The 27,336-nt window shown below is 43.6% G+C and overlaps 1 protein-coding gene across 7 annotated transcripts in view; it reads right to left on the reverse strand.

Moving 5' to 3' along the window:
- Positions 1 to 4,830: 4,830 nt before the first annotated feature.
- Positions 4,831 to 27,336, reverse strand: part of AKAP9 (A-kinase anchoring protein 9) — a 377,557-nt gene continuing 355,051 nt past the window's right edge. For all 7 annotated transcript variants that reach the window (XM_073629643.1, XM_073629641.1, XM_073629642.1 and 4 more), the window contains 8 exons: positions 25,629 to 25,737; positions 22,639 to 22,821; positions 18,879 to 19,070; positions 15,715 to 15,947; positions 13,466 to 13,545; positions 10,333 to 10,450; positions 7,333 to 7,457; positions 4,831 to 5,302 (listed from right to left, as the gene is read on the reverse strand). In XM_073629643.1, coding sequence (XP_073485744.1) covers positions 5,262 to 5,302; positions 7,333 to 7,457; positions 10,333 to 10,450; positions 13,466 to 13,545; positions 15,715 to 15,947; positions 18,879 to 19,070; positions 22,639 to 22,821; positions 25,629 to 25,737 — 1,081 coding nt within the window. In that variant the 3' untranslated portion in view covers positions 4,831 to 5,261. The remainder of the gene's footprint in view (positions 5,303 to 7,332; positions 7,458 to 10,332; positions 10,451 to 13,465; positions 13,546 to 15,714; positions 15,948 to 18,878; positions 19,071 to 22,638; positions 22,822 to 25,628; positions 25,738 to 27,336) is intronic.

A 27,336-nucleotide genomic window follows, 5' to 3' on the forward strand; every position in this document is an offset into this window, starting at 1 on the left:
AGCTGGTGACAGGGTCTCTGTAAGGGCCCATTCAGACTTCTGTGTTTTATTGCATTTTGTGGTGCCATTGACTTTGGTGCTCCCAAACACTTTACAGTAGCAACAGATGCATAGCAGCACATCTTGGTGCACTTTATTCTCAAACAGAGGGTCATGTGCGTTTTTTGGTCCGTTGCAGTGCATTGGCTTTTTTTTTCTCTTTTATAATCAATAGGATGCCTTAACACAATTCCCTTAAATAGCGTGATGGAGGCCTAAAATATCCCAGCCTTCCCCTCCTTTTACTCATCAATAAGATCTCTTATAATATATACAGTAGCTCACAAAAGTGAGACCCCTCACATTTTTGTAAATATTTTATTATACCTTTTCATGGGACAACACTGAAGAAATTACACTTTGCTGCAATGTAAAGTAGTGAGTGTACAGCTTGTATAACAGTGTAAATTTGCTGTCCCCTTAAAATAACTCTAATGTCTAAACTGCTGGCAACAAAAGTGAGTACACCCCTAAGTGAAAATGTCCAAATTGGGCACAAAGTGTCAATATTTTGTTTGGCCACCATTATTTTCCAGCACTGCCTTAACCCTCTTGGGCATGGAGTTCACTAGAGCTTCACTACCACTGTAGTCCTCTTCCACTCCTCTATGACGGAGCTGGTGGATGTTAGAGACCTTGCACTCCTCCACCTTCTGTTTGAGGATGCCCCACAGATGCTCATAAGGGTTTAGGTCTGGAGACATGCTTGGCCAGTCCATCACCTTTACCCTCAGCTTCTTTAGCAAGGCAGTGGTAGTCTTAGAGGTGTTTTTGGGGTTGTTATGTTGGAATACTGCCATGCGGCCCGGTCTCCGATGGGTGGGGATAAAGCTCTGCTTCAGTATATGTTGGCATTCGTGGTTCCCTCAATGAATTGTAGCTCCCAAGTGCCGGCAGCACTCATGCAGCCCCAGACTATGACACTCCCACCACCATGCTTGTCTGTAGGCAAGACACACTTGTCTTTGTACTCCTCACCTAGTTGCCGCCACACACGCTTGACACCATCTGAACTAAATAACTTTGTCTTGGTCTCATCAGACCACAGAACATGGTTCCAGTAATCCATGTCCTTAGTCTGCTTGTCTTCAGTAAACTGCGGGCTTTTTTTTAGAAGAGGCGTCCTTTGGGGACTACATCCATGCAGACCAATTTGACGCAGTGTGCGGCATATGGTCTGAGCACTGACAGGCTGACCCCACACCCCTTCAACCTCTGCAGCAATGCTGGCAGCACTCATCGGTCTATTTCCCAAAGACAACCTCTGGATATGACGCTGAGCATGCGCACTCAACTTCTTTGGTCGACCATGGCGAGGCCTGTTCTGAGTAGAACCTGTCCTGTTAGACCACTGTATGGTCTTGGCCACCGTGTTGCAGCTCAGTTTCAGGGTCTTGGCAATCTTACTATAGCCTAGGCCATCTTTATGTAGAGCAACGATTCTTTTTTTTCAGATCCTCAGAGAGTTCTTTGCCATGAGGTGCCATGTTGAATTTCCAGTGACCAGTGTGAGAGCAATAACACCAAATCTTACACACCTGCTCCCCATTCACACCTGAGATCTTGTAACACTAACGAGTCACATGACACCGGGGAGGGAAAATTGCTAATTGGGCCCAATTTGGACATTTTCACTTAGGGGTGTATTAACTTTTGTTGCCAGCGGTTTAGACAATAATGGCTATGTGTTGTTTTTTTGAGGGGAAAGCAAATTTACACTGTTATACAAGCTGTACACTCACTACTTTACATTGTAACAAAGTGTCATTTCTTCAGTGTTGTCACATGAAAAGATATAATAAAATATTTACAAAAATGTGAGGGGTGTACTCACTTTTGTGAGATATTGTATATAAGTAGAACCAGACAAGTCATTAATAATAACAAAGGAACCAAAAATACCCCCCTAAACCTGTGCAAAACACAGCAGAACCCCTAAAAGAGAATGCCTTGCTACCATTACAGATCTATAGTATACAAGTAAAAGAAAAAAATCTTCACTCTAGGATAGTGAATGAAGCCATACAAATCTGTTCTCTTATGCACCTGGGCTAAATACCTCCAGAACCTGGTGTATAGTACAAATGCAACCCCATATTTTAGAGCTGTTTATGTCACACTGGATGGGCTTGTTAGCTCCATTATCTGTGCAGGGTATGGAATCTACGAATTTCATGGTATGGGAGACCAAGGTGCTACTTTTTCCTAGATAAACGGAGTGCAAAATTGGTCATCACGTCTTCTTCAGAAGTTCTATGAATGCAAGTATGTCTGCAACCAAGGTAACCTTTTGTAAAGAAAAAAGCAGGCTGCAATTGCTGACTTTGGCAAATGCTAATTGGCTAACTGACTGTAATTTTGACTCTGGCTTCATTGCTTTGTATCCAGATGAAAAGTTCTGACTTAAGGCCTGTTTCACATGGAATTCAGCGTATATATATAAGAGCAGTGAGAACAGCAAGCTTGACAAAGCATTTGCAGAGTTTTCAGCAAGCTTTAAAGTGGTTGTAAACCCTAGGCCAAAAAACCCCCCTGCAAAACAAAGGCATAATGAGCTAGTATGCATAGCGGGCTCCGGTGCTGTGATTGGACAGAGCCGCGATGAGGTCACTCCCACGCATGCGCGCGGGAGCCGCCGGTAACGGCACACTCACTGAAGCAACGGCACGTACATGCCATTGCTTCAGTGCACATGTGCCAATGACGTCAGCACATGCAAATACATGTGATATCCAGGATAGCTACAGGTAAGCCTTATTATAGGCTTACCTGTAGCAAAAAGTGTGTTGTAAGTCTTTACAACCACTTTAATGAAGCTTTTAAAGAATTATGAGCTTTTTTTTTTTTTTGTAGAATTATACTTACCTAGGTGGATGCAGCATCGGTCCGATGGCCCCTACACCTCTAAGAGTGAGAACCAACCGATCAAACACTGCCGATCGCTCAGTTCTCAGAGTTCCCTGAACAGAGAGATTGCTGACTGTTTAGTCACTGCTGTCTTCTCTGCCCCTCCCCCCCCCCCCCGCTCACTGGAGCGATGGGTTGTGGAGGGGACGGGAGCAGCCAACTAAGGCTTACTGAGAGGCTGATGCCGGGTGTCGCTACAGGCATGTGGGCAGATCCAGACTTCATGGAGCGTGTTCTTGCCCAAGCCTGGACCAGCTTTGTGATGTCAGCTGACAGCGGGCTTCAGAACGAACTGCACTCCTGTGATCCACAGGAGAAGTACAGCTCCTTTAACCACTTGCTGACCAGCCGCTGTCATTTTACTGTGGCAGGTCGGCATGTTCCCGCAAATCGCCATCATTGTACGGCAGCTCCTTTAAGAGCCATAGCAGGCATGCCCGCTGCATGGCAGGGGACACGATGCGCAAGGCCACGCTGTCCGCCACGCGGGATCGTGGGCACGAGAGCCAGAACGGGTATGTGTGTGTATAAGCACACAAATCCCCATTCTGTGAGGAGAGGGGAGACAGATCGTCTGCTCCTACTTAGGAGCAGTGATCTGGCTCCTCCTCTGTTAAATCACATCCCTGCACAGAATCACCTAGCAGGGAACACAGTTAGCCCCTTGATCGCCCCCTAGTGTTAACCCCTTCCCTACCAGTGACATTTACACAGTAGTCAGTGCATTTTTATAGCACTGATTGCTGTATAAATGTCAATGGTGTCAAAAGTGTCCAATCTGTCCGCCGCAATGTAGCAGTCCCGATAAAAATCGCTGACCGCCATTGGTAGTAAAAAAGAAAAGTCTATTCCCTATTTTGTAGACGCTATAACTTTTGCGCAAACCAATCAATATACGCTTATTGCTATTTTTTTTTACCAAAAATATGTAGAAGAATACGGCCTAAACTGAGGAAGAAATTTGTTTTATTATATTTTTTGGGGGAATATTTATTATAGTAAAAAAAATATTGCTTTTTTTTCAACAATTGTCACTCTTTTTTTTGTTTATAACGAAAAAAAAAAAAAAAAAAAACGCAGAGGTGATCAAATACCGCCAAAAGAAAGCTCTATTTGTGGGGAAAAAAGGACGTCAATTTTGTTTGAGTACAGCGTCGCACGACCGCGCAATTGTCAGTTAAAGTGGCGCAGTGCCGTATCGCGAAAAATGGCCTGGTCTTTAAGGGGGCAAATCTTTCCAGTCCTTAAGTATTTAAAGTACAATTCAGTAGAGCTTGTAAATGTTGAGCACAGATCTGCAAATGCTTTGTCAAAGCTTGCTGTTCACACTTCTCTTGTACAAGCTGAAGGCCGTGTGTAACAGGCCTATGAATTTCCCTGACCGGCATCCTTGTTCTAAGTTGGGAGGACTCTAATTACGAAAGCCAGAGACTCAGCAGTCCGTCAACTAGAATTATGACAGGGGTGCTTTGAATTCATTAGTGGGGAGCTAATGAAGACCGTACAGAAAAAGTAGCATGTGACTGAGGGCTGATGTAGTAACACCTGGCAGGTTACTTTGCACCCCCCCCCCCCCAGTGGTCAGAAGTGACATTTCTCCAGTTTAAAACATGCTCAGAACAGGTCTTATTTGGGCACCTGAATGCAGAGGAAAAAAAATACTAAGCAAAAATAGTGCAGATGGCTTTCCAGACATAGAGGTCCAATATTGAGAATATCTGATGGAAAAAAAATAAAAAAAATTCCTTTATAATCTTCTACAACAAGACACAAGTCTTCCGCTGTTGATGAGTTGTGTTTGTGGATTTAGTCTTCCATACAATCAGAATTTGGGGACAACAGGTTGTCTCTCCCGAATACAATCATAAGTCTTCATCGGTGAAATTGTTAAAATGATGAAATTTATTTCAGTACTTTGACAAAATACCCATAAAATTCAAAACTTCTACCATTACAAAAATAGGTCTCTACATATGATATGTCCAGTCTGCGATACCGCAGCAAACGGTAGGACGAGACAGTCGCTTCAGTCTCTGGCCTCCCAGTCCACGATACATACAATTGCCTTTCACCCCCTTGATAAATACGTATAAGTTAATCAATTAAATTAGAAATCCACATAATGTACATGTCATTGACAGCTGATTTAAAAAACAAAAAAAAAAAAAGCTGATATACAGAAAATCGAGACCGCTTGATGTGGCTTCTTCATGTCGGATTGTGGTCGGGGCGGATGTTGGTCCCACAATAAACACAATACAGGGTAACGGAAGCAGCACAATATTACAGAAGGCAAGTCAGTTATTGTGAGGGTATTATCTTCTTATGCTGTAGTGTGTTGTGTTTGCACTTGACCCTGAAAGGAAGGGAAAAAAAATTGGTTAAAAAAAAAAGTACATCAATTTTAACCAAGAGACAAAAATTAAATTGGTTCTTCGCTCTAAGAGAAAAAATTAAAAATAAAAGCGGCTGCAAATCCTGTAGCTGCTGACTTTTAATAAAAAGGACACTTACCTGTCCAGGGATCCAGCGCCGTCCTCACCCAGACTAGTCCTTCACTAGCCTTTGGTTTCCCGGCACCGGCATCTTAACTAAAGGCACCCAGCTGCCCACCGCGATGCACTTTGTGAATGGCCCCGCAGACTAATGGGACTTGTGATGTGTCCCAGAAGACTGTGGGGAGGGAGGGGGACTGGGGAACATCTGCTCAGATCGCTTAGGCCAGGGATGGCGAACCTTGGCACCCCAGATGTTTTGGAACTACATTTCCCATGATGCTCATGCACTCTGCAGTGTAGTGGAGCATCATGGGAAATGTAGTTCCAAAACATCTGGGGTGCCAAGGTTCGCCATCCCTGGCCTAGGTGATCTGAGCAGAAGTGGGAGAGGGTACCTGTCAAAACGTGGTACCCTCTACCCCCCCCCCCCCCCAAAAAAAAATGACATGCCAAATGTGGCAGAGAAGGGGGGGAGGAGGACTTAAAGCAGAACTTTAAGGAAAGAAAAAAAAAAAAAAAGTCTAATTTGCTTTAGCAGGATAAACTGTTCCTTTCTAATTCACAACCCCCCTGGATCCCTGAACTCTTCTCATGTGGAGGTTAAATCTCTTTTCCTCCAGGTACAAAGATGCACGCCTTGTCTTTTGCAATTACCTTAAAAAGTGCCTAAACAAAAAAAAAAAAATTATATAAGATATTGCAGCTTACCAGTCCTAAGATGTGGTGGCTGCATTTGTTTTCTTTTTATCACCTGGTAATAAAAAGCAGGGCTCTCTGATTCTTACTGTATTAAATCATATTGTAAATGTACTGTCTGTCGGTATGTTGTAAAGCGCTGCGTAAACTGTCAGCACTATATAAATCGTGAATAATAATAATAATAATAAATTCTGTAACATGCGCTAAGAGGAACCCAGTGTAATTTCCAGGCTAGCGCTGCAATGTCCAGGCCAGTGGGGTCTGGATGCAGTACAGTCCAAACGCCAAGCTGAGGATAACCATGCAGGATAGCTGTCGATCGGAGGGGAAACCTCCAGCAGCAATGTAAAGAAGAGTCCTGATTGAAAAAAAAAAATTAAAGAAGACAAAAAAATTGCTAGAAAAACACAGGTTAGTCTTTACATCAGCAGAACTGAAGAAAAGACATCCACCCTCTTAGGACACTTGTAAATACTGAGGCATGCTGGTAGTGGGAGGTGTTCTATTCTGGGCTGGCCTATTGTTTGTGTTAGTGTATAATCCCCATGTGGGCAGCAACAAAACTCCAAGGGTTAAGATTCCCCATGTACCTCAAAGGACAGGGAAGAAAAGAAAATGAATGCAGCCATCACATGTAAGGACTTGTGAAATGTAATTAAATATATTTTTGTTCTTTGGTTTAGAAATCCTTAAGACCCCTTTCACACTGGGGCCACGGCTGCGTTAGCGCTAAATCGCCGATCGTGTGAGGAGCACTTTACCGCTGTTTAAGCAGAGCTTTTGCGCCACTTTCCGGCTGCCTTTAACCCCAAAAAAGGGTAAAAAACTCCAGTTTTGCAGCACTTTTAAGGCACCTTGAATGTGCTACCTATTCATTCCAATGGGCAGGGGCGTTTTGGGAGCGCTGTCCTGCTTGCAGGACTTTTTTTCCCATCACGCAAGCGCACCTCCCCAGTGTGAAAAGACACTGCAATGAATGGCAGGCGGTTTTCAGGCGCTTAGCAGAAGCGAATTTCTAGCACTAAAGGGCCTGAAAACCACCCCAGTGTGAAAGGGGTCTTAAGGAGGGGTGCTTATCCAGCTTTGGGTGCGGAATATATGAGCCAATCCAGAAAATCCACAGCCAAAGCAGGAACTATCCCTTTTAAAGACTTATTCCTTTTGTATAAAGTCTGTGATTTTACATTACCTGACTGGACACTGCCCAGTCTTTTCTGCAAGGCCTCGAGCCGAACGATATAATCTGTCAGTGCTCTGTCTGGATCGTAGTGCTGGAGATGAAAGCAGGGACTTACATCAGATGCAGAGGTGTACCTGGAAGGGTGGAGAATGAAGTGTCAGTATTAGAAGCACAGACACAGAATCCGAAAACAGCAGTTCTGCAGAGCACTCTAGCCACTTAAGGAGCGTACCCACGTATATATACTGCGTCAGGGCGGCCCTTAAGCGCAATATCACGTACCTGTATGCGATTATTTTCTTCAACTCCACTCCCGCTGTGATTGGACACAGCGGGAGCCAATCAGTGGGTCTGGCGGACCCAATGTCCACCGGAAACCCGGCAACCATTCCAAGAGGCAGACCGGTCTGCCTTTGTAAACAAGGCAGATTACCATTCTGTTAGTAAGGAAGACGGAGCACTTGTATTTCTGCTGAGCAGGAACACGGATCTCTGTCTTCCTACAGTTAAACCATCCCCCACACAGTAAGAAAGCACTCCCAGGGAACACATTTAACCCTTTGATCTCCCCTGATGTTAACTCCTTCCCTGCCAGTGTCATTGTGACAGTGTTTTTTTTTTTTTTTTTAGCACTGATCACTGTATTGGTGTCGCTGGTTCTCAAAAAGTGTCAGTGTCAGATTTGTCCGCCGCAATGTTGCAGTCCCGCAAAAAAAAAAAAAAAATGCTGATCGCCGCCATTACTAGTAAAAAATAAATAAAAAGTCCATAAATCTATCCCATAGTTTGTAGAAGCTATAACTTTTGCGCAAACCGATCAATATACGCTTATTGGGATTTTTTTTTACCAAGAATATGTAGCAGAATACATATTGGCCTAAATTGATGAGGAAATGTGATTTTTGAAAAATGTTTTTATGGGATATGTTTTATAGCAGAATGTAAAAAAATATTGTTTTTTTTTTCAAAAATGTCAGTCTTTTTTTGTTTATAGTGCAAAAAATAATAACTGCAGAGGTGATCAAAAAGCACCAAAATAAAGCTCTATTTGTGGGAAAAAAAAGGACATACATTTTATTTGGGTACAGCGCCACACGACTGCGCAATTGTCAGTTAAAATAACGCAGTGCCGTATCGCAAAAAATGGCCTGGTCAGGAAGGGGGGGGGGTGAACCTTTCCGGAGCTGACGTGGTTAGAGGTCTTTATACATCAGTCTCCCAACTCCTGTGAATACTAAGGACACTGGCATCGCAGGGACTGTGCTATTCACACCACGTCCCCACTGTTCACATGAGCAGAAGTTGGGTGGAGGGATATGGTATTAGAGGTGGAACACAACCAAATTAGAGGCTTTGGACAAACCTTATGCCACATTCTTAAAGGTCCATCATATCCAATAAGAGAAGCAGGGTTATAATGGTATTCTGCCTAGTTTTTGCTTAAAGGATGCATTAAGGTGAAAAAACATAAGAGTTTACGAACCCCTTTATGTCAGTTTTTTAGTGTCCCAGTTTCTCCCCTCCCAGTTGTGACACTGCAAATCAGCCCCCCTCTTCCTCTCTCCTAGTTTGGACTCAGCAGCTCAGCTTACCCTGCGCCCCATTTTCAAAGCTCTTGCTCCATTTACAGGAGAGAACCTAGCTGCTGGGACAAGTACTTCAGTGCTTCTGCTGTGAACTTTGAGGATTGATATAGAACTAAAAGCAAAACTTTTTCTTTCGTTTTGGAAAGAGTGGAGAGGGATTAGAACCCCTGTCAGTTTTTACTGCTGTCTGTGTCCCCATTAGGGAGATTCCACCTCTCTATTTGTCCTGTTTCCCTTTAGCATTGAAAGTGAAAGTCAAAGAAAATCCAAAATTTTGGGTTGTCCCCAGAAAAGCAATACAAGTGAAATCTACCAATGTGGATACTAGTTCTGGTGGCCTGGGGGTCCCTTAACCACTTCAGCTCGGGAAGGTTTACCCCCCTGACCAGGCCATTTTTTGCCATACGGCACTGCATTATTTTAACTGAGAATTGTGCGGTCATGCGATGCTGTACCCAAATAGAATGTTGGTCCTTTTTTACCCACAAATAGCGCTTTCTTTTAGTTGTATTTGCTCACCTCTGCATTTTTTTGTGTGCTATAAACAAAAAAAGAGCAACAATTTTGAAAAAAAAAAAAAAAAAAAAAAAAACACAATATGTTTTACTTTCTGCTATAAAACATACCTAATGAAAAAAAAAAAAAAAAAAAAATCTAATTTCTTCAATTTAGGCCAATATGTATTCGGCTACATATTTTTGGTAAAAAACTATGGGATATTTTTATTTATTTATTTTACTAGTAATGGCGGCAATCAGCGACTTGGGGCTGCGATATTGCAGTGGACAAATTGGATACAAACTGACACTTTTTTGGGGACCAGTGAGACCAATACAGTGATCAGTGCTAAAAAATATGCACGGTCACTGAACTAATGACACTGCCAGGGAAGGGGCTAACATCAGGGACAATCAAAGGGTAAACTGTATGCCCAAGTTGTGCTTAATAACTGTGGGGGAGGCGTTTTGGCTAGGGGAAGGTAAAGGTAAGGTAAAGATCGGTGTTCCTGCTTAGCATAAACACAGGATCAGTTCATTCCCCTCTCACAGAACGGCTGTCTGCTTTGTTTTCATAGACCTTACTAAGGATTTACGCTATGTGGAGCATTTTTATGTGTTTCATTACTTGGTAAACTCATCACCTTGCTGTGAGTGACGGTGAGGATCCCTAGGGACGTGAACAATCCTGGTGTTTGCTTGTGAGATCCCGGGCTGGGGTTGCAGCCATCTGCTTAGTGTGGTCCCCTGTAATAAGTATTCTGTATGTGTACATGTGGATATGGACTGGCTATAAGCTGCATGTTCTGCATTTGACAGAGAGAACTGTAGCTGCTCAGTAGTGATTTGTGTAGGAAAAAAATCCACAAGTGGTTGGAAATTTCCCTGATCACAAATATAAACTTATTTCATAATCTATAGATCACCTGTGCTGTGAATTCACAGTGGACTGCGGAGAATTGAAGCCGGACTGGGAGCGACAAGTTGAGATTCTCTCTAGGCTTCTGGCGGGGTGACAGGCTGAGTCCGTACTCACCTCGTTACCTAAAAGACAAGTCCTTGTTATTACTCATTCACAATGCTGCAAGCACGCGTTCAAATGTGTTTTAAAAGCTCCATTTACATATCAGCATTTGAAAATGAATGTTTTATGTTTGTTGAATTTAAAGTCTATTTGTGTGTTGCATTTGAAGTTCTCAGCTGTAGGCACTTTCCACAGAAAAGCAGCGTCAGGAGGAATGCAGAAGGAGGGGGGGGGTGTAAGGTTCTGGGATTTCTCTTGCCGCTGCCTGTCAGTGGAAAGTGTTCACAGCTCAGACAAGCTGCACTTATGAATCAGCCAATCGCCTTCTAAGCTGTTGTCAGGCCAGCCACAGCAGGACAGGTTGGAACTCATAAATGGGGTTAGAATGAACTTTGCAACATGGGGCAAAGTACTAAATGTATTTCGTCCCATAGGGGGAAAGAACTGTAACAAACAATGATAATAGATCTTCTTTAACCACTTCAGCCCCGGAAGGTTTTACCCCCTTCCTGACCAGAGCACTTTTTACAATTCGCAACTGCGTCGCTTTAACTGCTAATTGCGCGGTCATGCAATGCTGTACCCAAACGAAATTTGTGTCCTTTTCTTCCCACAAATAGAGCTTTCTTTTGATGGTATTTGATCACCTCTGCCGTTTTTATTTTTTGCGCTTTAAACGGAAAAAGACCGAAAATTTTGAAAAAAAAAGATATTTTCTACTTTTTGTTATAAAAAAAAATCCAATAAACTCAATTTTAGTCATACATTTAGGCCAAAATGTATTCGGCCACATGTCTTTGGTAAAAAAATGTCAATAAGCGTATATTTATTGGTTTGCGCAAAAGTTATAGCGTCTACAAACTAGGGTACATTTTCTGGAATTTGCACAGCTTTTAGTTTATGACTGCCTATGTCATTTCTTGAGGTGCTAAAATGGCAGGGCAGTACAAAACCCCCACAAATGACCCCATTTTGGAAAGTAGACACCCCAAGGAAATTGCTGAGAGGCATGTTGAGCCCATTGAATATTTATTTTTTTTGTCCCAAGTGATTGAATAATGACAAAAAAAAAAAAAAAATTTACAAAAAGTTGTCACTAAATGATATATTGCTCACACAGGCCATGGGCATATGTGGAATTGCACCCCAAAATACATTCAGCTGCTTCTCCTGAGTACGGGGATACCACATGTGTGGGACTTTTTGGGAGCCTAGCCGCGAACGGGGCCCCAAAAACCAAGCATCGCCTTCAGGATTTCTAAGGGCATAAATTTTTGATTTCACTCCTCGCTGCCTATCACAGTTTTGAAGGCCATAAAATGCCATGATGGCACAAACCCCCCCCAAATGACCCCATTTTGGAAAGTAGACACCCCAAGCTATTTGCTAAGAGGCATGGTGAGTGTGGTCCGATCGGACCCCCGCCCGCGGGAAGGCAATCACGTACCAGGTACGTGATTTTGCCTGCCCGTGCCGCTCTGTTCACGTATATATGCATGAGGTGGTGGGCAAGTGGTTAAAAATTTCAGGAAATAGGCTACATCCTTAGGCTTCATGCACACTAGATGTTCCAAATCCGCAAAAAAAAAAAAAAAAAATGCTGGATAAAAAAAACGCAAATATTTAGCGTTTTTTGCCAGCATTTTGAAGTGTTTAGGAGCAGCAGCATTTTTGTTAAGGAGCGGGCGGCCACCGGCATCCTTAACAACCAGTGAACAGCTGGTCATAAAGGAGCTGGCCAGGAAGCAAGCTGCCGCGTCCTTAACAATGGATGATACATCAGCTGTCAGCAGGGTTCTCCACTGACAGCTGAATGTCAACTAAACAATTGCCAGCAATAAAAAAAATGTGATAAAGAAAAAAACAAAAATAAAAAAACAGCATGGGGTTCCCTTTAGGGCCTGGTATGGATATTAAGGGGAACACCGCCCCCCCCCCCCCAAAAAAGGGAGAAAAAATAAAAAACGGCGTGGGGGTCCCCCCCAAATTCATACTAGCCCACGACACTACCTGCCTGGAGTTTGCATATTCTCCCTGTGCCTGCGTGGGTTTCCTCCGGGTACTCCGGTCTCCTCCCACACTCCAAAGACATGCTGGTAGGTTAATTGGATCCTGTCCAAATTGTCCCTAGTATGTATATGTATGAATGTGAGTTAGGGACCTTAGATTGTAAGCTCCTTGAGGGTAGGGACTGATGTGAATGTACAATGTATATGTAAAGCGCTGCGTAAATTGACGGCACTATATAAGTACCTGAAATAAATAAATAATAAATAGACCCCTAGGTCTGGCATGAATCTTGAGGGGAACCTCACACCAAAATGTAAAAAAAAAAAATGCCTGCCCCCCCCAAAATCCATACCAGACAGGGAAGGTGGGGGGGCAGACGGGGGACGGGACGCGCAAATCATACCAGGCCACATGCTCTCAACAGCAGCGGTTAACAGGAGAAATCAGCGTTTTTTTCTTGCTGAAAAAATGCTCCAAAAAATATTTTTTTTTTGCTTCTAGACGCTGGAACTAAAAAAATGCTAGTAGCCTAAAGTAGTGTGCATGCACACATAGGATAACACTATTTAGCTTCTATGGGCAGAAAAAAATGCTAATAGCTTCTAGGAGCTTAAAAAAAAAAATCAAGATCTCTTGTATTGATGCCATGAGCGGTCAGCTTTTTCTTTTTCGTTCAACCTGCTAGTTAAACGGTAAAAATAAATAAATAAATAAATAAAAAATGGAGGTGTGTACCTCTCCTGATATCCGTTGGGGTATGTTTTTTTATTCTTCTACAGGATGGACAGAGAAGTACAGATACAACATTAGCTGTCTATAAAAACAGGGACCTGCTGTTTTTGCAGCCATGAGGCTAAAACTGATGTAGGAGGCACTGATGTGCTTTTCCTCTGAAGAATTATTGTTCTCCATTCAACCTTGCAGCAATAGATACAGTTAAGCACCCACAGCACTCTTGGCACATGCCCTACATCTCCCTCTCTATAGAGCCCAACATGCTTTTATCATGCTTGTCTCACCCGCACCTTGCCCACAGCTGTTTCGGTTTGTCCCACTCGTGGTGGAAATTGTGGCTCGATGCCACCGCCGTACCAGAAATTTCATCCTGCAAAAAACAATGTGGTTAAACCCTCAATTGGCTACATCCCAATTACATTAACATTATATAGTGGCCCAACATCGTCTTATGGTCTGAAATGCTTCTAAGGTAGCAAAAGTGCTGACATTGCAACTCAATCCCTGCTGCCCATGTGACACCTACATTAGGCCTATATAGGTCTATATCTATCCAAAATAAAATTAAGTTCTGCCCCTCCAAGAGCTAAGCCTCACCCTTTTCACTCAACTATGGAAATCAGAACTTCAATGAGTAGTAGAGGCTCTGGCATTTGACAGGTGAATGACAGGAGTGGGTTTAATAGCAGGGATGGGGGATAGCAGAATTCAAAGCATCCTTGGAACAAAGGGGACTCCCCACAGGAAAGCAGAAATTTATCTGAAGAACAATACAGGTACCTGTAGGCCCCAGGTGGTGCTGCACTTTAGCATGATTGATACCTTAGAACCATTTTACGCAAGCTCAGGTTCAATTTAGAAGAGAATTACAGTTAAAAAAATAGATTCAGATTTTACTTTGGCTTTAGACCGGAGTGGAGAAGGGTTAGGACCTCTAAAACGTTTGCTGCTGTTTGGAGATGATGGGGGGGGGGGGGGGGGGGGGGTTGGTCTGCAAGGGAGAACACAGGCAGGGGCTGACGACTTGGCTTGAAAATATCAGTGCAGCAGGGGCACCGTGTTGTCATCTCAAACATGAGATTTCTGGCAGATCAACAGGTATTATTCTGTACATGTAACTTTCTTTTGAAATGGTAAAACATGGAGAAATGTGCATGTATTGCATTTTTTTGATTTTGCCCTGACGTACACTTTAAAACAATAATATAATAAATGACAAGGGCTTAAAGCCCAACTCCAGGTTTTAGTGAACTGTAAATCGTTATTTTGGACCAAGTTGGTCCAAACAAACTAATTCCTTCACTAATTGATGCAGTGGCTGTGTGGCCTATAAAACCTGTATGTAGCTTCAAGCTCTAGAGCGTGTTCCAGCAGGAAAGTTCTCCTCCACTCTTGGAATAAAATCGATTGGGGGTGAGCCCTGCTCAACCATTCAAAGGAGAATTTCTATTTTATGAACGAATACAAGGCTTCCTCTCATTGGCGGAGGTGGAGCACATGATGTCATCTTGCCCCGGACGATGGCAGTTTATGACGAAACGCGTAGGGCGGAGCGAAGTGCTGACGTCAGCGTGATCCTCGAATCCCGGAAGGACGGTTTGCTGCCAATTTGGCCAGCTGGCTTATTTTGTTTTAAGGCGCATACACATTTCTTTTGATGCAAGTGCAATACTTTGAATATTTTTAATAAAGCTTTAGGGATTTTATGCTATGGTGAGCGTTTTGTATTTTGGGGATTTCATACGATAACATCTCCTGGCTGGGTTTGAAGCCACAAGTGTCACTGACCTTCCGTGATAGGAGATCTGTGCAAGCTGGTAAGCGAAAACTTTGCCTATGGTGGTGTCGTCAGCAGAAGGATCACATACAATATGGTGGTGGATGGTGCGGATACTGTTAAAGAATTTTTGCATCACGTCTGGACTTTATTAGATCACCGGTGTTTGGAGCACTCAGCTTCTATCCTATTTACAGCACAACTATATATATGAATTTATTATTTGGGACTGTGCTATATCTCACTGAAGAGTTGTTGCTTTGATGTTTTGTATACAATTAAGGTCTTTAGCACAGTTTTTCTCTTGTTTTGATATACGTGATGTCATCTGCCTGCCTCTCCACCTCAGCCAATGAGACGAAGCCTTGTATTCATTCAGAAACTACAAGGCTTCCTATGAATGGCTGATCAGCGCTTAGTCTGACCATTTTGTTTCGGAGTGAGATGGGAAGTCCCCGTCATGCTGCCGGAGCACAGAGCTTACAGTTGATACTATATACAGGTTATAGAGTGCACACAGCTGCTGCATGTGTTATTGAAGGGAGTAGTTAGTTTGGACCAGCTTGGTCCAAGCAAACTATTTCAAGTTCAATAAAATCTGGCGGTTTTACATTTTTCCTGGAGAACATTTTTAAAGTGAAATGGTTACTTCTCCCCGAATTGGAAAAGAACCAATTCACTAAAAGCTCTGCGTACAAAAATAACTTCCCCATGACAGGAATTTCAGACACAGAGGCCTTCTGCTGTTTCAATGATCTGTACCTGGAAACGGCGATGACTACCCTGGCAGCAGAGCGAAAACGAGTGAAGGCTCTAGAATGATTGGTGATCACTTCTAGGTCAGTGTAGGTTGGGTGTCCGCCCATCCTGGCTATCAGAGCTAGCGTGGCCTCCTCGCACTCCTGGAACCCTCCAAGTAAAAGCAGCAGGTACTTCTTCTGGTAGATCAGGGCTTTCCGAAAGCTCTCTGATCGCATGTATTTTCCATAAATCCTCTGGGAGAAAACAGAAAAATTCTTTTAATGAGAATTATTCCATTAATGGTCAGGGTGGTAAAAAAATCAATGGTTTTAAAAAAAAAAAAGTTTTCTATTTAGGATAAATTAATAATTTAGTTTATTCAGCACGAAATGGAGCTTAGTTATGTAGCATGAGGCTGTATATTCTGAAATAGTAAACTCATTCAATGAATCCAAGCTCTGCAAGCTGAGAGAACGTTCTTCATTGATGCATTCACATAATTTCACAGTAACAATGAGATAAAACAATGTTCAGGAATATTCCTTTATCCCATTGTTTTGCAAAATCTATGTACACTACAAACTGTATGATTGAAATCAGTTCGGATATCGCCGCTAACCTCACAGCTTATTCTAAATAGGAAACCTTCATTTTGTTTGCAAATATTAAAGATTTTAATTACCAGCAAGAATAAGTCCTTACATTTAAAGGGCACCTGTCATTTCAGATCCATCATGGCAGCGCCTGTTAGCGGGAATCTACTCACCTGCTGCCGCATCACCAGCCGTCCCATTAAAGTGAATGGAACTGTCAGTGACTAAACAGCTGGCCAGAGGAGGAGCCACTGCAGGACAGAGATGACAGCTGTTTTTTGAAAATAATGATTTAAATAGACTTGATTTAAATCAAAACCACCCTGCTAATGTTATCTAGAGACACTAGATGGTGGAGAGCAATGCATAAAGAGGGAGGAGTACTCTGCAGACCTCCCAGCACCAGACTAGCTTGTGTAAAACAATAACAGTCAGCCATGAAAAATCCAACTAAGCTTCACATATAAAATTGTGTTGTAATCCAACAGATCAAGTGAAGTGAACTTTGCCCATGCCAGTCAAAGTAACAGGTTCACTTTAATCCCCCACCCCAGCCCTGGAGCACAGACTCACATTTCAATCACTTCTCCACCAAACTGTTAGGCAAATGGAGGAAGAAGAATCCGCCATGTGCAAATAACAAGTTGCTCAAGTTGTAGCTTAGGTGTCCGTTTATGAAGCAGCGAAAAAATTTCACGGATTCATTCTCCGGCATTCTCAGAGGAGATCGTTCTCCTCTGGCTGGCAGTTTATGAAGCTTTGTAGATTGCTACTCCTCTGGAGGAGTGAAGTGATCTACAAACGCTTCAAACAGTGGAGAACGGCCCCTGATACTGGAATCTCATGAGACTTTACCAGATTACAGTACCAGAAATTCACAGAAACACAGAGATGTCAGTTTATTAAGCAGCGATAAATTATCACTGCTCAGTACATGGAAAGACGGCGTGGTTATAGCTGAGTTCCACCCCAAAATGGAACTTCCACTTTTCGGATTCTTCCCCCCCTCCGGAGTCACATTTGGCACCTTTCAGGGAGGAGCAGATACCTGTATAATACAGGTATTTGCTCCCACTTCTGGGCATAGATCACTGCAGGCTCCGCGGTGATCTACGCCATGTCCGGCCCCTCCTCCGCCCCCCTGATGTCTTCTGGGAGACACACAGGTCCTAGAAGACAGCAGGGACCAGTGAGGATGCGCAGCCCGACTCGCGCATGTGCAGTAGGGAACCAGGCTGTGAAGCTGCAAGGCTTCACTCCCTGATTCCCTTACTGAAGATGGTGGCGCCTCCACCCGAGAGCCGAGGGACAGATCAGCTTCGGGTGAGGACATCGGGGGCGCCCTGGACAGGTAAGTGTCCTTATTTTAAAAGTCAGCAGCTGCAGTATTTGTAGCTGCTGACTTTTAAAAAAGAAATTTTTGGTGGAACTCCGCTTTAATGCTAATAAAATAAAGAGTCCCCCTATATATAACGATCAGATGGGATTGCTGCACTTAAAATTTCTTTAGAAAAATTCAAATTCCGTTCAGTGTCAAATGCATGACGGTTTCGGGCTGTCATGCATTTGACACTGAATGGAATTTGAATTTTTCTAAATAAATTTTAAGTGCAGCAATCCCATCTGATCGTTTTTTTTTCTATATATGACCTGTGGAAGGATCCGATTGCTTGCACTGCTACATCTGGATAGTGTGCACACTCCACCCTCAACATTTCCTATATATATATATATATATATATATATATATATATATATATATATATATATACACACACACACATAAATATGACAGGGGGCATGGTTACTGTCTTGGGGGGTATGATCGAGGTAGAAGGAAGTTAATAATCTTCCTTCTTCCCCCTCAGATCCCCCGCGATTCTCTCTTCACTCCCCGATTCTCCACCTCTGAGCTGGTGAATCTGGGAGGGTGAATTCTGACACAGATCGCCAATGAAGCACTGAAATCGCAGCTTCATAAACTGGCTGTTTCTGTGTCAGTCAATGAGGATTGTCAGTGTGTGGGGATCATCAGCGCCCGATTATCTTTGTTTCATAAACCGTTTATGGACTGCGATCAGTGGCCATCCTCGGGATCACCGCTGTTCACAGTTTCATAAAACGGACACCTTACACAGGGCTATGGATTCCTACCATGTGACCGTGCTGATGCTGGGTGATTGGAGTGAGTCACATGCTTCCCTATATCTTCAAGTATTGTAAAATTTATTTTTGCTCCTGATAGCTAAACATAGCAATGGGAGACAGAAGGAAAAGGGGTATATGTTGCAAAGGGAATGGAGAGAAAGGATTAAAGGAAAGAAGCTTACACGCTGCAGTCTGATTGTACAATCTTCTTTAGGTCTACGGCAAACTACGCAACACAAGAGCTTACCTGACTGGACACAAATTGAATTATTGTTTAAGTGAGGCTTAGATTACTTCATTTTGCTAGGTCTAAAAGGAGATTGTACAGAGCTTGCAACCTATGTGGACAGCTTTGGGGCCTGTGCACACACTAATTAGGCAGAATAGACACACAGCACACTCCCACATCCAGATACACAGACTTGTTCAAGAATAGTTGCTCACTTTCAGTGTCGTGTTCTCATTCCCCCGACCAAAATCCCTCTGCATGACTTCATTCCTCAGCTCTGCTTTTACTTTGGACAATTCCGCCTCTGTCTGTTTCAAAGACTTGTGCAGGCTGAGCTTCTCTCTGCTCCATGCTTCTCTCTCTGTTACTAAAAGTCTATCCAAGTTCTGGGAGTTATCCACCGGAGACTGAAGAAGGCAAAACAAGACAGTGTAATCAGAATGACAACAGGTAAAAAGATCACTTATGTATACCTTCAAGTGTCACAGAACACTGTTCAGGTAAGTTCATGCAACCATATAAAATCTCCCTTTAGCTCTCGTTCACACTGAACTTGCAAGATTTCAAAGCCGCATATCAGTCCCACTTCCGGGGGTGGGGGTGGGGGGGGGGGGGGGGGTGGGGGGTGGCCTAAAAAACATCTGTGCGGCTTCATGCACAGATGTCTATTGAAATCACGCCCCAAGTCGCCAGAAATGTAGTGCAGTGCAGGAACTACTTTTGGAAATCGGTGCGGCGCTGCAAAGTTGGCGTCGTGCTGATCGGGACGCTCCTATTGCTGGCAATAGGCTCCGATTTGACAAGCAATTTGACCTATCAAATCGCACCGATGTGAACGAGGGCTTTAGACTGCAACTCCACACCTGGCTTCAATCAGCAGTGTTCATACTGAGGTCAGAGCTTTCAGCCAACACCTGATCAAAGATTTATGTTACAACCTCACATGTTTGGATTGCTTTTTGCTTATGAGCCAGACTGCCTTTAAGTTCTGTTTCTACCGGCCACCTGAGCTGACCACATGACCTCTGGAAGATTTATCCCCCTTCATGACCAGGCCGTTTTTTTGTTATACAGCACTGTGTTATTTTAACTGACAACTGTGAGGTCATGCGACGCTGTACACAAATGAAATTTATAAGATTTTTTCCCACAAATAGAGCTTTCTGCTGGTGGAATTTGATCATCTCTGGGTTTTTTATTTTTTGTGCTATAAACGAAAAAAAAAAAAAAATTAGAAAAAAAAAAAAATATATTTTTTACTTTCTGCTGTAAAACATATCCAATAAAAAAAATATAAAAACATTCTAATTTCTTCATAAATTTAGGCCAATATGTATTCTGCTACATATTTTGTTAAAAAAAAATCCCAATAACAAAAATGGATTGGTTTGTGCAAAAGTTATAGTGTCTACAAACTATGGGATATATATATATATATATATATATATATATATATATACACACACACACTGGAATTATTTATTTTTATTTTTTTTAAGTAATGGCAGTGACTTATAGTTGGACTGTGATAGTATGGTGGCCAATCTGCCACTAACTGACACTTTTGACACTTTGTGGGAACCAGTGACACTAATACAGTGATCAGTGCTAAAAATATGCACTGTCACTGTATTAAAGTGGTTGTAAACCCTGTTACACCACTTTTACCTACAGGTAAGCCTATAATAAGGCTTACTTGTAGGTACCATTAATATCTCCTAAACTTGCACAGTTTAGGAGATATTCACTGTATCCGCATGTGCTGACGTCATCCCGGTATCCGCATGCTTGGGAGTGACGTCATCGCGGCTCCGGCCAATCACAGCGCCGAACCGTACAAACACGGAAAATACTCCGGGAGACATGTTGCCGGTCACAGCATTGTATGGGGACCTCTGCAACAGCTTCGATCTAAGGTATTTCATAATAAGCTAGTATGTGATGCATACTAGCTCATTATGCCTTTGTCTTGCAGGTTTTTTTTTTTTTTTTTACAACCACTTTAATCACACTGGCTGCAAAGGAGTTAAACATCTAGGGTGATCAAAGGGTTAAATGTGTTCTTAACCAGTGTTTATGTGTACTATGTGATGTGCTTTTACTAAGGGATGTGCTGGTTTTTAGTACCTGCTTAGCAGGGTAAAAAAAAAACTAACAAAACAAAAAGACAGCACATGCCTGCCAACAGGACATAGCTCTGCATTGTTTACATAGACAGAGCTCTGTCCTGTCTTCCTCCTCGCTGATCAGCGGGCACTGGCAGTCATCTATTGGTCGGCACCTGCTGACTGGCTTGTGCTATGACTAATCACAGCACAGCCAGCGCACTGATATTGCGAGGGGCGCCCCCTACCTGGAAGAGCAGAATCATATACAGGGCTTTTTTTCAGTGGGGATGTGGGGGGGACGCAGTTCTGTAACCTCCAGCACTGTCTGTATGTAGTGGCAAGGGGTGCTGCGGTGTGCTGCAGGGTCTATTGATGCTTGCTGCTGGGGGATCTATTCTAGCTGGAGGGAATCTATTTTTGCAAGGGGGTCTATTGTTGCTGGTGGGGGACAAACTGTTGCTGGGGGTGGATCTTATACTGCTGGGGGGGCAGTTGTTGCTGGGAGAGATCTACTGTTTCTGGCTGACAGGGAGTCTATTGATGCTGGGTCCAAGGGGAGATCTGTTGTTGCTGCTGGGAGTTTATTGTTGCTAGGGGGAAATGTGTTGTGGGTGGTCCATTGTTGTTTGGGGGATCTACTGTTGCTGGTGGGGGCCTTATTGGTACTTGCTGAATTTTGTTATTGCCAAATTCCATATAAATTACTTAGCACCACAAAATGATAGGTGGTTCTACATTCTCTAAAAGGGCCGTACTGGGAGGTGGGTAGGAGGTGGAACCAAGGAAAGGTGCGTGGGGTGACTACATACATACGTGATTCTGCACAGCCGGCAGTAAAGCTACAGTGCTCAGTCGGCAAGTGGTTTTAAGCTTGTTTCCTGGCCATGTTTGTGTTCCTTCTACCTTGACCATCAGCTTGTCTGACTCTGCTTTTGTCTAATGATTTGTCCTACGTTGTCCACCATCAAGTTGGCTTTCAACTATTCTGAGTGCTGCTTTCAATGTTGTTAGCAGCAAAATGTCTATAACTTTAGCAGCTCTGGAATAGTCCCAACACAACAGAGCTGCGCCTTCATCGTGATCCCTCCTGGTGACACAACCCATCTATGAATCTAACAGATTAAACCTGCCTTTATTGGTCAATCATCTGCAGACCAAAGATGACTCCTAAACCTTTTTACTTGACCATTTTGAAGCTAAAAGTCTGATAATGTTTAGAATTTATGGTCCAGTGGAACTTCTATTTTAAATATGTTACATAAACTCTTTGTACATCAAATCAAAAGTTGTGGAAAGTCTTATAGTGCACTTTTTGTAAGTAGCCAAAGTAGAACTTCCTGTTTTCCACTGACAACTTCCTGTTGATTGTACAAATCTAGCTTTGACTCCCATGGACACTACATGACAATGGCAGTGCATAAAAGGACATAAATTGTTAAGAATTGCTTAATAAAGCATGTAAAACACATGAAAGCATGCACAGTAAGCCCTTGTGTACACTGATGCGATAAACGCCGCGAATCCTCTGTGTTTCCCACACTGCATTGCAATCGCACAGCGTCCATGTGATCTGCTGCAGGTGTCAATGTTAGATTAATGACACCCCGAAACAGCTTGCAGAATCGGATCGGATGGGTATGAACACCCATGGGACATGATCAAGGTGCGGGAAAAAAAAAAAAAAAAAGGGTCCTGCACCATTTTGGCGCGGATGTGATTTAAGCCATAATCCAGCCATAAATGTTTTGAAAAGCCAGACATAAAAGCAATAATACAATAAAAACATATGATCATTAGAGAGGATAAAAAAAAAAAATGAAGGAAAAGAGTTTAACTTTTAATGGTTCCTTTCCTGTCATCTACTCACATGGTCTCCGGATGGCCCTTTTGTTCTGTAGTGAGATACTTCTCCCTCCAGCCTTAACAGAGAATTCTGCAGGTCCTTTTTGTCTTCGGTTAACCTACTGACATACCCTGTTAGCTCAGCATTCTGGGTAAGAAGCTTCTCTGTCAGAGTGTTGGCAGATATTCCTGATGGTAACACCAGCTTCTGAAAGGAGAGGGGGGTACATAAAATTGAAGTTATACATGTTTCTGAAATTTGTGGCTGTAGAACGGGTACTTCCGGTCTCGGCTGCGACCGGAAGTGACGTCACCTGGCTCCTCCCTGACGCGTTGTGTCACTGCTCACGTGACTTCATCAAAGAGTCACCCTTTGATGAAGTCACATGAGCAGTGACGCAACGCATCAGGGAGGAACCAGGTGTCGTCGCTTCCGGTCGCGGCCGAGACTGGAAGTACCCATTCTACAGCCGTTTTATGAGAATTTTAATGTAAGTTACTACTTGTGTGTTCTGAATAAATCATTTTAATTACTACACAATGGAGCCATTCTTCTTCTTTACTATATGCCCCCACTCCATCTCCTGAGCCTGAAGACTGAAGCCACCCTTCAAAAATCCTGGGATTGCTGAGGTGATTGCTGGAGACCGATCGATTGTGGGTAATCTGTTTTCTACTGCCTATCCAATCTCAACTTGACCCGTAGGGGTCTTTCCTAGAGGTGAGAGGCTGGGGGAAACCAGTGGCGCACTTCGGATGGTGATTTGATAAAGTAGACACGGATCGTTTTTCTTGCACATGCACTTTTATTTGTTTATGAACTATTATATGAAGATCTGAGTGTTTTTCATTCCATTGGAGTTGGATCACATTGTTTCACAGATATTGCACTTCATTTTTCACATTTTGGACATTAATTGAAATGTATGTGTATAGCTGCGTTATCTATTTGCACCTTATATATATATTGCACTTTATATTATTGCCATAGCACTTTATTATCAGCATTGTTTTTCATTGCAGATTTGCAGTATACAGTGTTTATAATATTTCCACATCATTCTTGTCATCCTAGGACAGCCCCTTTTTGAGTCTGTCTTTATATCATCTATTTGTTTGCACTTGATTTTTATTTTTCACCATATAGAAGATTTCTTATATTGTGTCACAACACACTTGTTGTAGATGTTGATATTGTGTGTGTTTTTTCTTGTATGTTAGTTACCACAACATACCTATTTATTTTCATTTATTTTAGCTGTGTGGGAGCACTTATATATGTTGACGGCTTTCTACACTTGTTTTATTTATTATTGTTAGTCTATTTTGGTTTTGCGCATTAGTATACCCCCCTTTTTCACGTTTCATTAAGGCCCCTTTCACACTGGGGTGGTGGGGGCGTCGGCGGTACAACAGCGCTATTTTTAGCGCTGCTCTACCGTCGTTCTTGCAGCTATATTCGGCCGCTAGCGGTGCGGTTTTAACCCCCGCTGGCGGCCGAAAAAGGGTTAAAATCCCTCGTACAGCGCAGCTATAGCCGCGGTATAGCCGCGCTGTCCCATTGATTTCAATGGGCAGGAGCGGTTTAGGAGCGGTGAATACACCGCTCCTTCACCGCTCCAAAGAAGCGGTTTGCAGGACTTTTTTCACCGTCCTGCCAGCGCACCGCTTCAGTGTGAAAGCCCTCGGGCTTTCGCACTGAACAAACAGCGGAGGCTGTTTAGGGGCGGTTTGCAGGCGGTATTTTTAGCGCAATACCACCTGTAAACCGTCCCAGTGTGAAAGGGGTCTAATTGCTTGCCATGCCAACTGCTAATATTTGTCTTCCATTCATTCCCCTGCAGCATCGTTCAAACCTGGGAGTGAGGAGAGGAAGACCTGTGTAAGTTTTATGCTGCTCTAGTTAGGCTGCTCTCACACTGGAGCAGGCGGGTGTTGACAGCAAAATGCCTTCTAGTTTTAGCGGCGCTTTGCCGTCATTTTAGCGGTGCTATTCGGCCGCTAACGGGGCGCTTTTAACCAAAGCTAGCGGCTGAGTAAAGGGTTAAATGTGCCTGTGTAGTGCCGCTGCCGAAGCGCTTCGGCATTGGTGCCCATTCATTTCAATAGGCAGGAGTGGGGTGTACATCGCTCCTTCATTGCTCCAAAGGTGCTGCTCGTAGGACTTTTCTTAAAGGTCCTGCCCGCGCAGCGTCCCAGTGTGAAAGCACTCTGGCTTTCACACTGGGACTGCAGGGGAGGTGTTTTTCAGGCGCTTTACAGGTGATATTTTTAGCCCAAAAGCGCCTGAAAAACACCTCAGTGTGAAAGGAGACTTAGAGATTCCCCAGGGCTGAGGATTCCTCCTCTTTGCTCCCAACAAATATAAGCAAACCTTTTTCTTAGCATGGGAAAAGCACCCACTTCAAAGCGGTTTTCCGCCCAAAAAAAAAAAATTAAAAGCCAGCAGCTACACATACTGTAGCTGCTGGCTTTTAACAATAGGACACTTACCTGTCCTGGAGTCCAGCGATGTCGGCACCGCAGCTGATGTTTCCATCAGCTGTCGGGTGCTGCTGCCGCCGCCATTGCGTGTAAGGGAACCCGGCAGTGTAGCCTTACAGCTTCACGCCAGGGACCCTACTGCGCATGCGCGAGGCCCTGCTCCTCTCTCCTACTGGCCCAGCGACAGGGAGAGGAGGAGGGAGGAGGACAGAGCCCCGGGGTCATGTCACGGGCTGCGGCCCGGACTCCCAGAAGTGGGAACAGGATACCTGTTAAAGACAGGTATCCTGTCCCCCCTCCCCCCCAAAAGGTGCCAATTGTTGTACCGGAGACAAATGAGCGGAAGTGGCATTTTTGGGTGGAACTCCACTTTAAGTTCCACCCAAAACAGTAAACGGCTTTAATTGGTTGATATAAAAGCTTGGCTAGAAAATACATATCATCAAGTAAAAGCTGAATCAAGCTACTTAGATATAAAATGTAAGAAAGCAGAAACTAACTTCATAAGAATGTAGATGTATTATCTCTCACCTGTCCTTGTAGTGATAAGACAGCCACATGCTCCAGCTGAGACAGAATTTCCTGAACGCTGTTTTGTGACCAGGCCAAGTCCTCATCATCAGCTCTCTCAAAGAGCACCCTGTAACACACATTCACCACAAAGGATGTCATTAGTTCCACCGTAAGCCAGTGATCACCTCCCAACAAGACCCTTTCACCAACATAAAAAGAACTGCAAATAAAAGCACAAAGAAATCAGGTATTTTACAGGCTTCCTTGCAGTTTTCCTTTCCATAGGCAACTTTTTATTCATGTGTGACTTTGAACTTGCTAGGGATTTTGTCCACTACAGGAAGTGTCAATTCCCTAAGTAGCTACAGTTTTCCCTCTTTCTTTGCACATCATAGTCCCTCCTCTTCTAATGTCTAATTACGCCCTGTGCTGGCCCAGCTCCTCTGCCTCTCTCCTCACCTTCCTACATAACCTTATATGCATGGGAAGGAGCAGGGAGTAATACTGTAGCGTGTTACTAAGCTCTGAAACTGCTGGGGATACCAACATCGCATCCAGGACGGCGACTCCCAGTAGCACTCTAAGAGCTTTTGGATGCCTACACAAGGCTTTTACAGTTAAATAATATGCGTAAAATGCATTAAAAGAGAAGTGTGGGTTTGGGGTTTTTTCCCCCCATCATACTTACCTAGTCCAATGCTGCATCTGTCCCCCGGCGGCTCTAAACTGAGAACCGAGCGATTGAACATCGCCGATGGCTTGATTCTCACAGCTCTCCGAGCAGAGAGCTGCTGACTGTCAATCAGCATCTCTCTGCTCTGCTCCTCCACGCTCATTGGAGTGCTGAGGTGTGGAGGGGGCGGGGAGCAGCCATCTCAGGCTCTCAGTGGCTCACTGAGATGCTGAGCCGGGTGTCAATCCAGACACCTGGCGGATCCCGACTTTCATTGTCAGGATGACGCAGTGCCTGGACTGATTCCTGTGATGTCAGCAGCAAGTGGACTTCAGAAAACAGGTCACAGGAGTGCAAAACAAATTGCAAACTGTGACCCTTAGGAGAAGCCCAGCCAAACGAGCTTAGACTGGACTTCTCCTTTAAAGTGATTCTAAAGGCTGAAGGTTTTCTACCTTCATACATTCTATGTAGTAAAATAAATAACCTTCAGTATGCAGCTCCCCCTAATACTTACCTGAGTCCGATCTCGAACCAGAGATGAGCATGAAAGCAACTGCTCTCCTGGCTCTCTGCCTTCCCAATGAATCAGAGACAGCAGCTTTTGGCAGTGGGGCTGAGACCTGTTCTGTGTGTCTTATGGACACACAGAGCTGGGATCTGGAGCAAGTACCCACTGGTGCCCCTATAGCAGTGGCTTTCTATGGGGGCACTCAGCAGGAGGGAGGAGCCAGAAGCATCGGTGGGAGACCCCAGAAGAGGAGGATTGGGGCTGCTCTATGCAAAACTAACAGCACAGAGCAGGTAAGTATAACATGTTTCTTTTTTTTAAATTTACCTTTAATATCATCACTTTAAAATATAACTAAAGACTTTTTTTTTTAGTGTTGGATAGAGTGGAGAGGGGTTAGAACCTCTGTCAGTTTTTATTGCCGTCTGTGCCCTCTTTAGGGAGATTCACCCTCTCCATTTCTCCTGTTTACCATTATCATTGAAAGTGAAAGTAAAAGTAAAAGAAATCCCATATTTTGGGTTGTCCCCAGAAAAATAATA

The sequence above is a fragment of the Aquarana catesbeiana genome, linkage group LG05 (assembly GCF_042186555.1).
Source record: "Aquarana catesbeiana isolate 2022-GZ linkage group LG05, ASM4218655v1, whole genome shotgun sequence".
Taxonomy (NCBI): Eukaryota; Metazoa; Chordata; class Amphibia; order Anura; family Ranidae; genus Aquarana; species Aquarana catesbeiana.